Source organism: Anarhichas minor, unplaced genomic scaffold, assembly GCF_050575085.1.
Source record: "Anarhichas minor isolate MPS153535 unplaced genomic scaffold, ASM5057508v1 ptg000026l, whole genome shotgun sequence".
NCBI classification, from domain to species: domain Eukaryota; kingdom Metazoa; phylum Chordata; class Actinopteri; order Perciformes; family Anarhichadidae; genus Anarhichas; species Anarhichas minor.
Window position 1 is genome coordinate 12,596,754 of NW_027466472.1, and position 13,702 is coordinate 12,610,455.

The 13,702-nt window shown below is 43.2% G+C and overlaps 2 protein-coding genes across 2 annotated transcripts; both read right to left on the reverse strand.

Annotated features, from left to right (window-relative positions):
• Positions 1 to 715: 715 nt before the first annotated feature.
• LOC142959374 (vomeronasal type-2 receptor 1-like) lies at positions 716 to 7,832 on the reverse strand. The gene is made up of 10 exons (XM_076100626.1): positions 7,699 to 7,832; positions 7,019 to 7,313; positions 6,634 to 6,923; positions 6,035 to 6,330; positions 5,040 to 5,245; positions 4,675 to 4,896; positions 4,064 to 4,187; positions 3,082 to 3,975; positions 2,010 to 2,441; positions 716 to 1,962 (listed from the first exon to the last, which is right to left on the reverse strand). The coding sequence occupies exons 1-10, from the start codon at positions 7,803 to 7,805 to the stop codon at positions 716 to 718; spliced, it is 4,113 nt and encodes a 1,370-aa protein (XP_075956741.1). The 5' UTR covers positions 7,806 to 7,832.
• A 1,225-nt stretch (positions 7,833 to 9,057) lies between these two features.
• On the reverse strand, positions 9,058 to 13,696 carry LOC142959375 (extracellular calcium-sensing receptor-like). The gene is made up of 8 exons (XM_076100627.1): positions 13,653 to 13,696; positions 12,958 to 13,252; positions 12,575 to 12,864; positions 11,977 to 12,272; positions 11,014 to 11,219; positions 10,649 to 10,870; positions 10,051 to 10,174; positions 9,058 to 9,962 (listed from the first exon to the last, which is right to left on the reverse strand). The coding sequence occupies exons 1-8, from the start codon at positions 13,679 to 13,681 to the stop codon at positions 9,058 to 9,060; spliced, it is 2,367 nt and encodes a 788-aa protein (XP_075956742.1). The 5' UTR covers positions 13,682 to 13,696.
• Positions 13,697 to 13,702: the final 6 nt, after the last annotated feature.

The window sequence follows — 13,702 nt, forward strand, 5'->3', positions numbered from 1 at the left end:
CTGCGACCAGGTTTTCCTTGCCCGTTACATGCTGTAGATCCGTGGTAAACTCTGATATAAAGGTGAGCTGGTGCTGCTGGCGTGCGGACCATGGTTCGGCGCCCTTACTCATGGCAAACGTCAGTGGCTTGTGATCCACAAACGCCGTGAACGGCCGAGCCTCGAGCAGGAACCGAAAATGCCGAATGGCCAGAAAGAGGCCGAGGAGCTCCTGATCGAAAGTGCTGTACTTCCGCTCATTAGGCCGCAACTATCGACTGAAGAAAGCAAGGCGGTTGCCACGCCCCTCTCACCCACTGCTCGTGCACCGCGCCCACAGCATTGTCCGAAGCGTCCGTGCTGATGGCAATCGGAGCCTTATGTGACGGGTGTGCCAGCATTGTCGCATTTGCCAGAGCTGTTTTAGCGTCAACAAAGGCAAGTTCCCTCTCTTCGGTCCAGTCCACAGCCTGTTTGATGGCGTTGGCCTTCAGGGCTTCGTACAGGGGCCGCATCACTTGCGCTGCTCGAGGGATAAAGCGATGGTAAAAGTTCACCATGCCTAAAAACTCCTGCAGGGCCCTCACTGTGAGTGGCCGTGTAAAGTTAGCCACTGCCTCCACCTTTGATGGAAGGGGAACCGCCGCATCCTTTGTGATGCGGTGTCCCAGAAAGTCAATGGTGGTCAACCGAAACTGGCACTTAGCCAGTTGATGATCAACCCGTGCTGGCTGAGTCACTCAAACAGAGTCCGGAGGTGAGACATATGCTCCGCCCTTGACAAACTGGCCACCAGGATGTCATCCAGGTAGACGAACAGGAACGGCAGGTCCCTCAGCACCGTGTCCATTAGACGCTGGAACGTCTGCGCTGCATTTTTTAGGCCAAACGGCATCCTCAAGAACTCAAACAGGCCGAATGGAGTGATCAGCGCAGTCTTGGGAATGTCCAGCGGGTGAACGGGCACTTGATGGTAACCTCGTACCAGGTCCACTTTTGAAAACACCACGCTATCCGACAAGTGGGAAGAAAAGTCTTGAATATGTGGAACCGGATAGCGGTCCAGGATCGTTGCATCGTTGAGCCGGCGATAATCTCCACATGGGCGCCACCCGCCCCCAGGCTCCGGGGCCATGTGCAGGGGTGAAGCCCACGGACTGTAGGAGCGGCGAATGATGCCCAGGCGCTCCATGTTTTCAAACTCTGTCTTGGCGATGGTGAGCTTTGCCGGATCTAGGCGCCGGGCCCGGGCATGTACCGGTAGGCCGGTGGTAGAGATGTAATGCTCCACCCCATGCTTGACCGTGGAGGACGAGAAGGTGGGCTGCGAGAGGTCTGGGAACTCGGCCAGCAGACGCAGAAACTCATCAGCCGCTGCAAGCATGCTAGTCAACCTGGTAGAGCCCGCTCCACTTAGTGTACATGGGTAAGAACAAAAAGTCACAGTGTTTATCAGGCGGCGGCCCTTGACGTCCACCAATAGTCCATAAGTACATAGGAAATCCACGCCAAGCAGGGGAATGGCAATTTTGGCAATAACAAAGTCCCAGCTGAAACGCTGCCCCATAAAACACAGCTCCAGGCACCGTGTCCCAAAAGTGCGTATGGGGGTACCGTTCGCGGCTTCCAGGGGGGGGCCCTGCCTGTTTGTCAGCATGTCCACCCGCGATGCAGGCACAACTCTCCTCTGCGCCCCCGTGTCGCAGAGAAAGTGCCGCCCGGAAACGTCGTCCTGGATGAACAGAGGCCTGCCTTCCCAACCGACGCTCATGGCAGTCACTGAGCGCCGGCCCTGGTATTTCCCATCGTGCCGAAACTGCATGGTGAACGGCACCTTGTAGCCCGCGGCCCAAACCTTGCGTGGTAATAGCACAGGCTGGTAGCTCCCCGCCGTTGGCTCGCTTCTGCTGCTGCGGCGACGACTGCTGTCTCCCCCGGCCACGCCGTGGCTTGGGCCGGCCTCAACGCGGCTGTGTAGCTTTGCTGGCCAGCCAGAAATAACTTATCGGCCTCCTCGGCCAACTCCCGACAATCGGTAATCGTGGTGTTGGCCGCAGCGGCCCGCACCTGCAGCGGGAGCTGCTGCAGAAAAAGTTCCGTAAAGAGAAACTCCGGCTCGTGTTTTCCTTGCAGAGCTAACATTTTGTCCATTAGCTCCGACGGCTTGCTGTCGCCGAGGCCGTTCAGAGAAAGCAACCGGCGAGCCCGCTCAGAGTCCGAAAGCCCGAAAATGTTCAACAGCCGGCCTTTCAAGGAATCATACTTGTCCCTCTCTGGAGGATTTTCAAGGATGCTTACCACTCTGCCTGCTGTCGAACTGCCGAGAGCCGCCACGACATAATAATATTTTGTCGTGTCCGCTGTAATGTCTCTGAGGGCAAACTGTGCCTCAGTTTGAGCAAACCACACCGCTGCTTGCATCTCCCAAAAGATGCAAGCAGCGTGCGTCGTCATCTTCTCTTCTGGAAACGTCCAGGAGAGTCAGGGTCACCAATGTAGGAGCGTGGAAACAAACGAGGCGAGTATTCCCTTTGGCTGCATGATGTGGCCGTTTATTTCCATCCATACACACATGACACACATTCACTTCCTGCCACCCTTTAACCCCCCCTGTCACCAGGGTTACGCCCCTTTCCTTAAAAGGGCCCCGTGAATTCGGTCTTTCCTGTCCCCTACAATCTAGTCTTTTGTCTTTGTTGTATTCTTACCTAAAACACAGGGTGATTGTATACATGCAGTTCTGACATTGATCATAGATTGGAGTAGTAATGTATGAAGTGCACATAGGTAAGCTGCAGGTTATGAGAATCAGGTGTGTAGAACAGTTCTTTGACGTGTTGGAGTGAGAGCTTAACTGGAATGTTTAGATTCTGAATTTGATGAATTGAAACAGATTGATTATCGACAATGCTGATATTTACATTATGCTAGTGAGAATATATGTGAAACTGTACCAACTGGACATTGGTTTATTGTTAGCCAAGAGCACACATGCGAGACAAATTATCCCTGTTTGCCCGCTGTGGCTTATGTATGTTTATTAAAAGTCCCTTCAACTGCCATCTTAGTTTTTTCAAAAAGTCAGATTTTTTTAGAATTGACTTTTGTTCATTAAATGTTTCTTGGTGTTTTTCTCGGGCTTAAACAATATGATGAAACACTTTGGAGCAAATATACACAATATGAGTCCAAAACTGGAGGCCAGAATGGCAAATATCTCCACAGCCACAGTAAATTTACCAGGAGAGCTGACATATGCTGGGATAAAGGTGACCCAGACTGCACAGAATATCAGCATGCTGAAGGTTATAAGCTTGGCTTCATTAAAATGATCAGGTAGTTTCCGGGCTAGGACAGCTAACACAAAGCAAAAGACAGCCAGCAGGCCGATGTACCCGAGCACAGCCCAGAACCCAATAGCTGAGCCTAATGCACACTCCAGGATGATCCTCTCCTTGTATGTGGTTAGGTTTTTCATTGGAAAAGGAGGACTAAGAACCAACCAAAGAGTACATATTACAACTTGAATGGATGTTAAAGACACTACAGTCATTCTTTGCTGTGGAGGACCAAACCATTTCATGACATTACAACCTGGGAGAGTGGCTTTGAATGCCATTAACACTACTATTGTTTTTCCAAGAACACAAGACATACTGAGGACGAAGGTGATCCCAAAAGCTGTGTGGCGCAGCATGCACGACCACTCAGAGGGTGCTCCAATGAAAGTTAATGAGCATAAGAAACAGAGAGTCAGAGAGAAGAGCAGCAGGAAGCTCAGCTCAGAGTTGTTGGCTCTGACAATCGGGGATGTCCTGTGACGATGGAACACAGCCGCTGTTATAATGGTAAGACAGGCACCACCAACTGAGAATGCTGCCAGGATGATTCCTAGGCCCTCATTGAAGGAAAGAAACTCTACAGGCTTGGGGAGACAAGTGTCTCTCTTTGCATTAGGCCAAAATTCCTTGGAACAAGGGAAACATTCAGGGGAATCTGAAAAAATACAAACAAAAAATGGCTTTTAGCTGTCGTACTCGATATTTGATGTTGTCCAATAGATATGCAGTAGGAAAAACAATACCTGTAGCATTGCTAATCTCTCCCTCAGGACACAGAATACAATCATAACAGCAGATGGGTTTTCCTTTCTGCAGCACTTTACGGGTTCCTGCAGGACAGCTATCAGAGCACACTGACAAAGGCACCTGGCACATAGACACAAACAAATTCACAGATATTCAGGTGTGCTTCGAAACTCAGAAGATTAAAGGATAGGTTAAGATTTTTTTCAAGTATGTCTAAAAACAACACTTGCATGTCAATATGTGTATTGTGTACATGTGTTTTGTCAATGCAGCTACTGCTGGAAAAATACTGTTGTGTAAAAATGCGTTCTGAAGTTCAACTAAAGCCAAAATGAGGCTTCAGCAGTCTGGCTTGGACAAAGCAAGTGGTTATCTTCCAAAGTTAGTCTTTTTGGACAAATTCCTGTTTTTTGTTACTGTTCCTCTGCCGCAACTCAGCAAGGGAACTCTTTAGTTGAAACTATTTAGTGGGATGTGAGACTGAAAATGCTGTAACTTTAGAACAGATCTCTTCAAAGCAGTATGGACTGGAGGAACAGGGACCAAGAACACTTATCACCAAATTTTAAATTGGAATATGTTAGAACATTCATTTTGGGGTCCCTACTTGTGTGCCACCCTCCAACCAGGTGAGGTTCCTATTGATATGGAATTCCTGGCCCACCGGCAGTGATGCATCGTAGTGCCCTACTGTCACCAACTCAATGCTACCACTCTCACTTTTTTGCCAGTTAATCAGCTCGTATGTGGCCACAGGATCCCCATTGGCATCAAATGACACATCATAACCATTTTGGGAAAACTTAACTTTCTTCAACTGAGTGAGAACCTGTGAGGACGAAGTAACGGAAGACGGTGAGGGCGAGAAATAAAACAATGTACTGTATACTAAAATGAGTACTTCATTTAGGAAACAGTTCAGTATAGCAAAACAAGGACATTGGAGTTGTTCACTTAATTGTTTTGACTGACCTGTTTGGACTTTATGCTGGTGAATTTGTCACATTGAGTTATAGAGTGTGTTTCCTGACACATTGCATTATGAATGGCATGTGCTATTGCATAAACAGCCTTGTACACCATGTTAGTGATTCGGAGCTGAGATGTGTCAGTGTAGGGGCTCTGGATCGTCTCTATGTCTTCAGTTCCATCACACGCATTTTTTTTTGTGGTTGATCCTAAAAACACACAAAGACAGGAAGTTTTTTTTTAGCCTTGACAATTACATCATTCTTTCTTATGTATAATGTTGTTCTTTAGTTTCATTTAACCTGCTAAACGTGTTTTGTAGAAAGTCGTACATCTATATTCTTCTAATTCCCTTATAAAACATGCTTATTTTCCATTACATTTAAAAGCACTTTCTTGTACAGCACATTTTTGCTGATTTCATTTAATTTATTTTTTATAGTTGCTGCTTCAGTTTGTATCTGGCTCTGTTTTTTTTTAAACCTTCTATATATCAGATCATGTTGTAAGGCAAAACAATGTTTTTCCTTCATTTGGATACTGACTTGACCTGTTTAAATGTCTTTCAAACGAATAAATGATTTGTAATCCACGTCAATACAACAGTATATTTAGACCAACATACATATTTACATATATACTGTAACTGATACATACTAGAATGTACAATTTTTTTGGACTTTTTTTTCGCTTGGTGGCCTAAAGATTGTCTAGTTTGTGCTTGTGTTCAGGACTTTAGTGTTGACATCTCCTTCAAGCCAGCAGAGTGCCTTAACTTGACCTGAAAGATCCTCATATCAAGTTAGATTATTAACAGAGATGCACCTTATTTTCACTTCACGTCTTTGTTCAATAACAATACATTTCACTTTAAATCACTCTGGGGTTGGGTTGTTAAAGCAGCTGCTGCTCCACTCAGACAGAATAAAAAAGCACAACAAAGACAAAGACCCATCTGTGAGTGTCAGTTATGTTAAAGATCAGCCAAACTTTCTCACTTTGTCCCAGCCTGCAGTTGAATTCATCCTCCCAGAACTCAGTAAGCACTGGAGAGGCCGCCACTTTAGAGGGAGAGAGGTCCAGCAGGAAGTCTCTCAGACCAGGGATGACAGATTTCTCAATGCCAAATCCGATTGCTCCAGCACAGAAGCTGAACCTCAGCATGTCTGGGTCAGTTACCCAGGACTCACTGCCTATCCACTGGCGAGGTGGAGAGGGCTTGAGTGACAGCTCCTCCAGCAGAATCCTCATGTCTCCGGGAGATGTAAATGCCACAACAACCACAGCTGTTGACCTGGAGAGAAATTACAGTAGATTGTGTGATACCAATATAAACAAAATATATTACAAAATATTTGTACATATGTATGGAGATAGTTAAAACTGTTTTTGGTCCCACTGAGTATTTTCATAATAAAGATCATTAACAAATATGAGATAAACACACATGACAGAAAAAAAGATACATTTCCAATGTGCATCTAAGATGAGAAAATATTCTTCTATCTTATATTTACAGAACATTGTTGTGGATTTGTGTGCAGAAGGTCAGTATGAGCACAGGGAACAAAAGCACATAATCAGTGAACGTAGAAACCTGCGGATAATGTCAGCTACTCTCTGGATCCTGCTACGTGGGTGGGTCTGATGGAAAGATTCGGAGTATTCCACACAGATCCCCTCTTTGTGTGCTGCGTCCAGGAAAGACGCCATGCCATTGTTTCCATAATCCGAATCCGATCGGATGGCACCTATCCAAGTCCAACCAAAGTGTTTTACCAGTTTGGCCAGAGCGTCAGCCTGGAACTGGTCACTCGGGATTGTTCTGAAGAAAGTCGGGTACTGCTGCTTATCGGACAGGCATGCACAAGTGGCAAAGTAACTCACCTCAAGGAACACAACAGTATAATGTTTTAACAGGAAGGGCAAAAAATAGCACTAGTCTGTTAAACGCATAGTTTGCAGAAATTCAAAATATTTACTTGAGGAACGTTAAAGGGCCCGATGATGCGCGACATGCTGATGGATCGTGTGGACCCAGACTCACCAACAATGGCCATCACCATACCAGATTGTGAGCAATTGTCACCGGTGTAAAACACTGGGTCCAGACCACTTGATAGCTGGAATGCCACATGCACCGCCACAAGCATTGAGGCGCACGAGTCGTAGATCTGATAACCGAGTTTGATGCCCGGCAGCAGCTCTGTGGTGTTGTTAATCTCCTCGATGGCGAAGATCATTGTGCGTGAAAAGCGCAAATGACGGGAGTTAATGCTGTACAAGGACAAACACACACACACACACACTGTTTAAATATGGCCTACATATGGGGACAATACACAATTTTACCAAAAACACATAATTCGGGAGAACTGAACACCAACCTGCACAACACGGAATAAGATATCAGTCCCAAATGCACAATAATCTTAATGCACGGATTAACGATAGTTAGCTATTTTAAACTCTAATTTTACTTTTCATAATGTTTTCAGTTAACAAATACAAAAAAATCTCCTCCAATCCTCTACTATTTTGTGAATATAATACATACTTTTTTATGGCCAAATACTAATGCATTACAATTAAAATAAAGGTAAAAACATTTCCATCCCCACAGAGTAACATCCTCTTAGCCCCACTTCTCCCTCTTACTAACCTCCCTGAGCATCTATGTGGCTCAGGCATGGTGGTGTAGTTATGCTTCACTGTGTGCGCATAGTGGTGTATGGGCAAAACACCACCAATAACGTAGTCACCATCCATTGAGAATGCAGGCAGACGAGTGGTACCCTGAAGCTTGCATTTAACCGATGAAGCCTCAGTGCTGAGCCCAACACCAGTCCTCTCCTCTGTAAGCCGAGCCCTTTGTTTCACACCATCCCCAGAACCATTCAAGGCAACAGCTGAGTTCAGCTCACACAAACCCAGAGACAGGATCAGACCAATAAAGAGAGCTGACATCTCCATCCCTCAACTGTCCTCATGTGGGCATACTGTGTTTTCACAGGTTAATATAGATTTTCAGATTGAAGCTTCCATCCGACAGTACGTCAGTTTACTGTACGTCAGAGAGAGGATGCTCTTACCCAGTGGTCTTTGATTAACTATTGTCCAAGTTTGTTTTGTGAAATGTGTGTACAATATGCTCTGCTCTAAGTGCTATATTTATTTTCTCTTCTGTTAAAGTTACCATTGTAAACAATAAATATCTTCTTAATTATCTCTATACCCTTACACCTTTTTGCTGTTTTAGCTCATATTACAGTTCAGCCTAACAAATGGGTTGTTTGTGTGGTTAAATCACATATTAAACAATGCCAACACATAAATATTAATAAAGTAGCACTTTGTTTATAAAAGGGAAAGAAACACACATTTATATTATTATTTGCTTACTTTATTTATTAACTTTCTTCTAAATTTTCAGAACTTGATACATTATTTGTGAAATGAGAAAAAAATAATTTTAAAAGGATTTTCACAAAACAACATTACAATTAATAAAACATTTAATGTACAAAAACTTAAAATATAAATATTTAAACAAGGTGAAACTGAATGTTTTATCATGAACTTTTTCTGAATGTTGCTGTTGAAGCTATAATCTAGTGTTGTGTTTTTTTTGTATCCTTACCTAAAACAGGGTGATTGTATACATGCAGTTCTGACAATGATCACAGATTGGAGTATTAATGTATGAAGTGCACATAGGTAAGCTGCAGGTGATGAGAATCAGGTGTGTGGAACAGTTCTTTGACGTGTTGGAGTGAGAGCTTAACTGGAACGTTTAGATTCTGAATTTGATGAATTGAAACAGATTGATTATCGACAATGCTGCTATTTACATTATGCCAGTGAGCATATATGTGAAACTGTACCAACTGGAAATTGGTTTATTTTTAGCCAAGAGCACACATGTGAGACAAATTCTCCTTGTTTGGCCTCTGTGGCTTATGTATGTTTATAAAAAGTCCCTTCAACTGCCATCTTAGTTTTTTCAAAAAGTCTGATTTTTTTAGAATTGACTTTTGTTCATTAAATGTTTCTTGGTGTTTTTCTCGGGCTTAAACAATATGATGAAACACTTTGGAGCAAATATACACAATATGAGTCCAAAACTGGAGGCCAGAATGGCAAATATCTCCACAGCCACAGTAAATTTACCCGGAGAGCTGACATATGCTGGGATAAAGGTGACCCAGACTGCACAGAATATCATCATGCTGAAGGTTATAAGCTTGGCTTCATTAAAATTATCAGGTAGTTTCCGGGCTAGGACAGCTAACACAAAGCAAAAGACAGCCAGCAGGCCGATGTACCCGAGCACAGCCCAGAACCCAATAGCTGAGCCTAATGCACACTCCAGGATGATCCTTTCCTTGTATGTGGTTAGGTTTTTCACTGGAAAAGGAGGACTAAGAACCAACCAAAGAGTACATATTACAACTTGAATGAATGTGAAAGACACTACAGTCATTCTTTGCTGTGGAGGACCAAACCATTTCATGACATTACGACCTGGGAGAGTGGCTTTGAATGCCATTAACACTACTATTGTTTTTCCAAGAACACAAGACATACAGAGGACGAAGGTGATCCCAAAAGCTGTGTGGCGCAGCATGCACGACCACTCAGAGGGTGCTCCAATGAAAGTTAATGAGCATAAGAAACAGAGAGTCAGAGAGAAGAGCAGCAGGAAGCTCAGCTCAGAGTTGTTGGCTCTGACAATCGGGGATGTCCTGTGACGATGGAACACAGCCGCTGTTATAATGGTAAGACAGGCACCACCAACTGAGAATGCTGCCAGGATGATTCCCAGGGCCTCATTGAAGGAAAGAAACTCTACAGGCTTGCGGAGACAAGTGTCTCTCTTTGCATTAGGCCAAAATTCCTTGGAACAAGGGAAACAATCAGGGGAATCTGAAAAAATACAAACAAAAAATGGCTTTTAGCTGTCGTACTCGATATTTGATGTTGTCCAATAGATATGCAGTAGGAAAAACAATACCTGTAGCATTGCTAATCTCTCCCTCAGGACACAGAATACAATCATAACAGCAGATGGGTTTTCCTTTCTGCAGCACTTTACGGGTTCCTGCAGGACAGCTATCAGAGCACACTGACAAAGGCACCTGGCACATAGACACAAAAAAATTCACACATGTTCAGGTGTGCTTCAAAGCGCCGATGATTAAGTTCAGATCTGCCTAAAAACAATACTTGCATGTCAATATGTGTATTGTGTACATGTGTTTTGTCAATGCAGCTACTGGTGGAAAAAAATCCACAGTTGTGTAAAAAATGCATTCTGAAGTTCAACTAAAGCCAAAATGAGGCTTCAGCAGTCTGGCTTGGACAAAGCAAGTGGTTATCTTCCAAAGTTAGTCTTTTTGGACAAAGTCCTGTTTTTTGTTACTATTCCTCTGCCGCAACTCAGCAAGGGAACTCTTTAGTTGAAACTATTAAGTGGGATGTGAGACTGAAAATGCTGTAACTTTAGAACAGATCTCTTCAAAGCAGTATGGACTGGAGGAACAGGGACCAAGAACACTTATCACCAAATTGTAAATTGGAATATGTTATAACATTCATTTTGGGCTCCCTACTTGTGTGCCACCCTCCACCCAGGTGAGGTTCCTATTGATATGGAATTCCTGGCCCACCGGCAGTGATGCATCGTAGTGCCCTACTGTCACCAACTCAATGCTACCACTCTCACTTTTTTGCCAGTTAATCAGCTCGTATGTGGCCACAGGATCCCCATTGGCATCAAATGACACATCATAACCATTTTGGGAAAACTTAACTTTCTTCAACTGAGTGAGAACCTGTGAGGACGAAGTAACGGAAGACGGTGAGGGCGAGAAATAAAACAATGTACTGTATACTAAAATGAGTACTTCATTTCGGAAACAGTACAGTATAGCAAAAAAGGGACATTGGGGTTGTTCACTTAATTGCTTTGACTGACCTGTTTGGACTTTATGCTGGTGAATTTGTCACATAGAGTTATAGAGTGTGTTTCCTGACACATTGCATTATGAATGGCATGTGCTATTGCATAAACAGCCTTGTACACCATGTTCGTGATTCGGAGCTGAGATGTGTCAGTGTAGGGGCTCTGGATCGTCTCTATGTCTTCAGTTCCATCACACGCATTTTTTTTTGTGGCTGATCCTAAAAACACACAAAGACAGGAAGTTTTTTTTTAGCCTTGACAATTACATCATTCTTTCTTATGTATAATGTTCTTCTTTAGTTTCATTTAACCTGCTAAATGTGTTTTGTAGAAAGTCGTATATCTATATTCTTCTAATTCCTTTATAAAACATGCTTATTTTCCATTACATTTAAAAGCACTTCTTTGTACAGCACATTTTTGCTGATTTAATTTAATTTATTTTTTATAGTTGCTGCTTCAGTTTGTATCTGGCTCTGTTTTTTTTTTTTAACCTTGTATATATCAGCTCATGTTGTAAGGCAAAAAAATGTTTTTCCTTCATTTGGATACTGACTTGACCTGTTTAAATGTCTTTCAAACGAATAAATGATTTGTAATCCACGTCAATATAATAGTATATTGAGACCAACACACATATTTACATATATACTGTAACTGATACATACTAATACGTACAATTTTTTTGTACTTTTTTTTAGCTTGGTGGCCTAAAGATTGTCTAGTTTGTGCTTGTGTTCAGGACTTTAGTGTTGACATCTCCTTCAAGCCAGCAGAGTGCCTTAACTTGACCTGAAAGATCCTCATATCAAGTTAGATTATTAACAGAGATCTTTGTTCAATAACAATAGATTTCACTTTAAATCACTCTGGGGTTGGGTTGCTGCTCCACTCAGACAGAATAAAAAAGCACAACAAAGACAAAGACCCATCTGTGAGTGTCAGTTATGTTAAAGATCAGCCAAACTTTCTTACTTCGTCCCAGCCTGCAGTTGAATTCATCCTCCCAGAACTCAGTAAGCACTGGAGAGGCCGCCACTTTAGAGGGAGAGAGGTCCAGCAGGAAGTCTCTCAGACCAGGGATGACAGATTTCTCAATGCCAAATCCGATTGCTCCAGCACAGAAGCTGAACTTCAGCATGTCTGGATCAGTTACCCAGGACTCAGTGCCTATCCACTGGCGAGGTGGAGAGGGCTTGAGTGACAGCTCCTCCAGCAGAAACCTCAAGTCTCCAGGAGAAGTAAATGCCACAACAACCACAGCTGTCGACCTGGAGAGAAATTACAGTAGATTGTATTATAACAATATAAACAAAATATATTACAAAATATTTGTACATATGTATGGAGATAGTTAAAACTGTTTTGGTCCCAATGAGTATTTTCATAATAAAGATCATTAACAAATATGAAATAAACACACGTGACAGAAAAAAAGATACATTTCCAATGTGCCTCTAAAATGAGAAAATTCTCTTCTATCTTATATTTACAGAACATTGTTGTGGATTTGTGTGCAGAAGGTCAGTATGAGCACAGGGAACAAAAGCACATAATCAGTGAACGTAGAAACCTGCGGATAATGTCAGCTACTCTCTGGATCCTGCTACGTGGGTGGGTCTGATGGAAAGATTCGGAGTATTCCACACAGATCCCCTCTTTGTGCGCTGCGTCCAGGAAAGACGCCATGCCATTGTTTCCATAATCCGAATCCGATCGGATGGCACCTATCCAAGTCCAACCAAAGTGTTTTACCAGTTTGGCCAGAGCGTCAGCCTGGAACTGGTCACTCGGGATTGTTCTGAAGAAAGTCGGGTACTGCTGCTTATCGGACAGGCATGCACAAGTGGCAAAGTGGCTCACCTAAAGGAACACAACAGTATAATGTTTTAACAGGAAGGGCAAAAAATAGCACTGGTCTATTTAACACAGTTTGCAGAAATTCAAAATATTTACTTGAGGAATGTTAAAGGGCCTGATGATGCGCGACATGCTGATGGATCGTGTGGACCCAGACTCACCAACAATGGCCATCACCGTACCAGATTGTGAGCAATTGTCACCTGTGTAAAACACTGGGTCCAGGCCGCTTGATAGCTGAAATGTCACATGCACCGCCACAAGCATAGAGCTGCACGAGTCGTAGATCTGATAACCGAGTTTGATGCCCGGCAGCAGCTCCGTGCTGTTGTTAATCTCCTCGATGGCGAATATCATTGTGCGTGAAAAGCGCACATGACGGGGGTCAATGCTGTACACGGAAAAAAACACACACACACACACACACACACACACACTGTTTAAATATGGCCTACATATGGGGACAAAACACAATTTTACCAAAAACACATAATTCGGGAGAACTGAACACCAACAAGCACAACACGGAATAAGATATCAGTCCCAAATGCACAATAATCTTAATGCATGGATTAACGATAGTTAGCTTTTTTAAACTCTAATTTTACTTTTCATAATGTTTTCAGTTAACAAATACAAAAAATCTACTCCAATCCTCTACTATTTTGTGAATATAATACATAGTTTTTTTATAGCCAAATACTAATGCATTACAATTAAAATAAAAGTAAAAACATTTCCATCCCCACAGAGTAACATCCTCTTAGCCCCCACTTCTCCCTCTTACTAACCTCCCTGAGCATGTTATTCGATCAGGCATGGTGGTGTAGTTATGCTTCAC

What these genes read in the sequence shown, in the direction of transcription:
- LOC142959374 (XM_076100626.1), bottom strand. Translation starts at nt 7,805, where the DNA reads ATGGATGGTGACTACGTTATTGGTGGTGTTTTGCCCATACACCACTAT. An exon ending in GGCCCTTTAACGTTCCTCAA is followed by an intron (nt 6,924 to 7,018) that starts GTAAATATTTTG and finishes GTGTTCCTTGAG; the next exon opens with GTGAGTTACTTTGCCACTTG. An exon ending in GAAACATTTAATGAACAAAA is followed by an intron (nt 2,442 to 3,081) that starts GTCAATTCTAAA and finishes GGACGTTTCCAG; the next exon opens with AAGAGAAGATGACGACGCAC.
- LOC142959375 (XM_076100627.1), bottom strand. Translation starts at nt 13,681, where the DNA reads ATGCCTGATCGAATAACATGCTCAGGGAG. An exon ending in GGGTGGAGGGTGGCACACAA is followed by an intron (nt 10,175 to 10,648) that starts GTAGGGAGCCCA and finishes TCTATGTGCCAG; the next exon opens with GTGCCTTTGTCAGTGTGCTC. An exon ending in AGAGATTAGCAATGCTACAG is followed by an intron (nt 9,963 to 10,050) that starts GTATTGTTTTTC and finishes GTATTTTTTCAG; the next exon opens with ATTCCCCTGATTGTTTCCCT.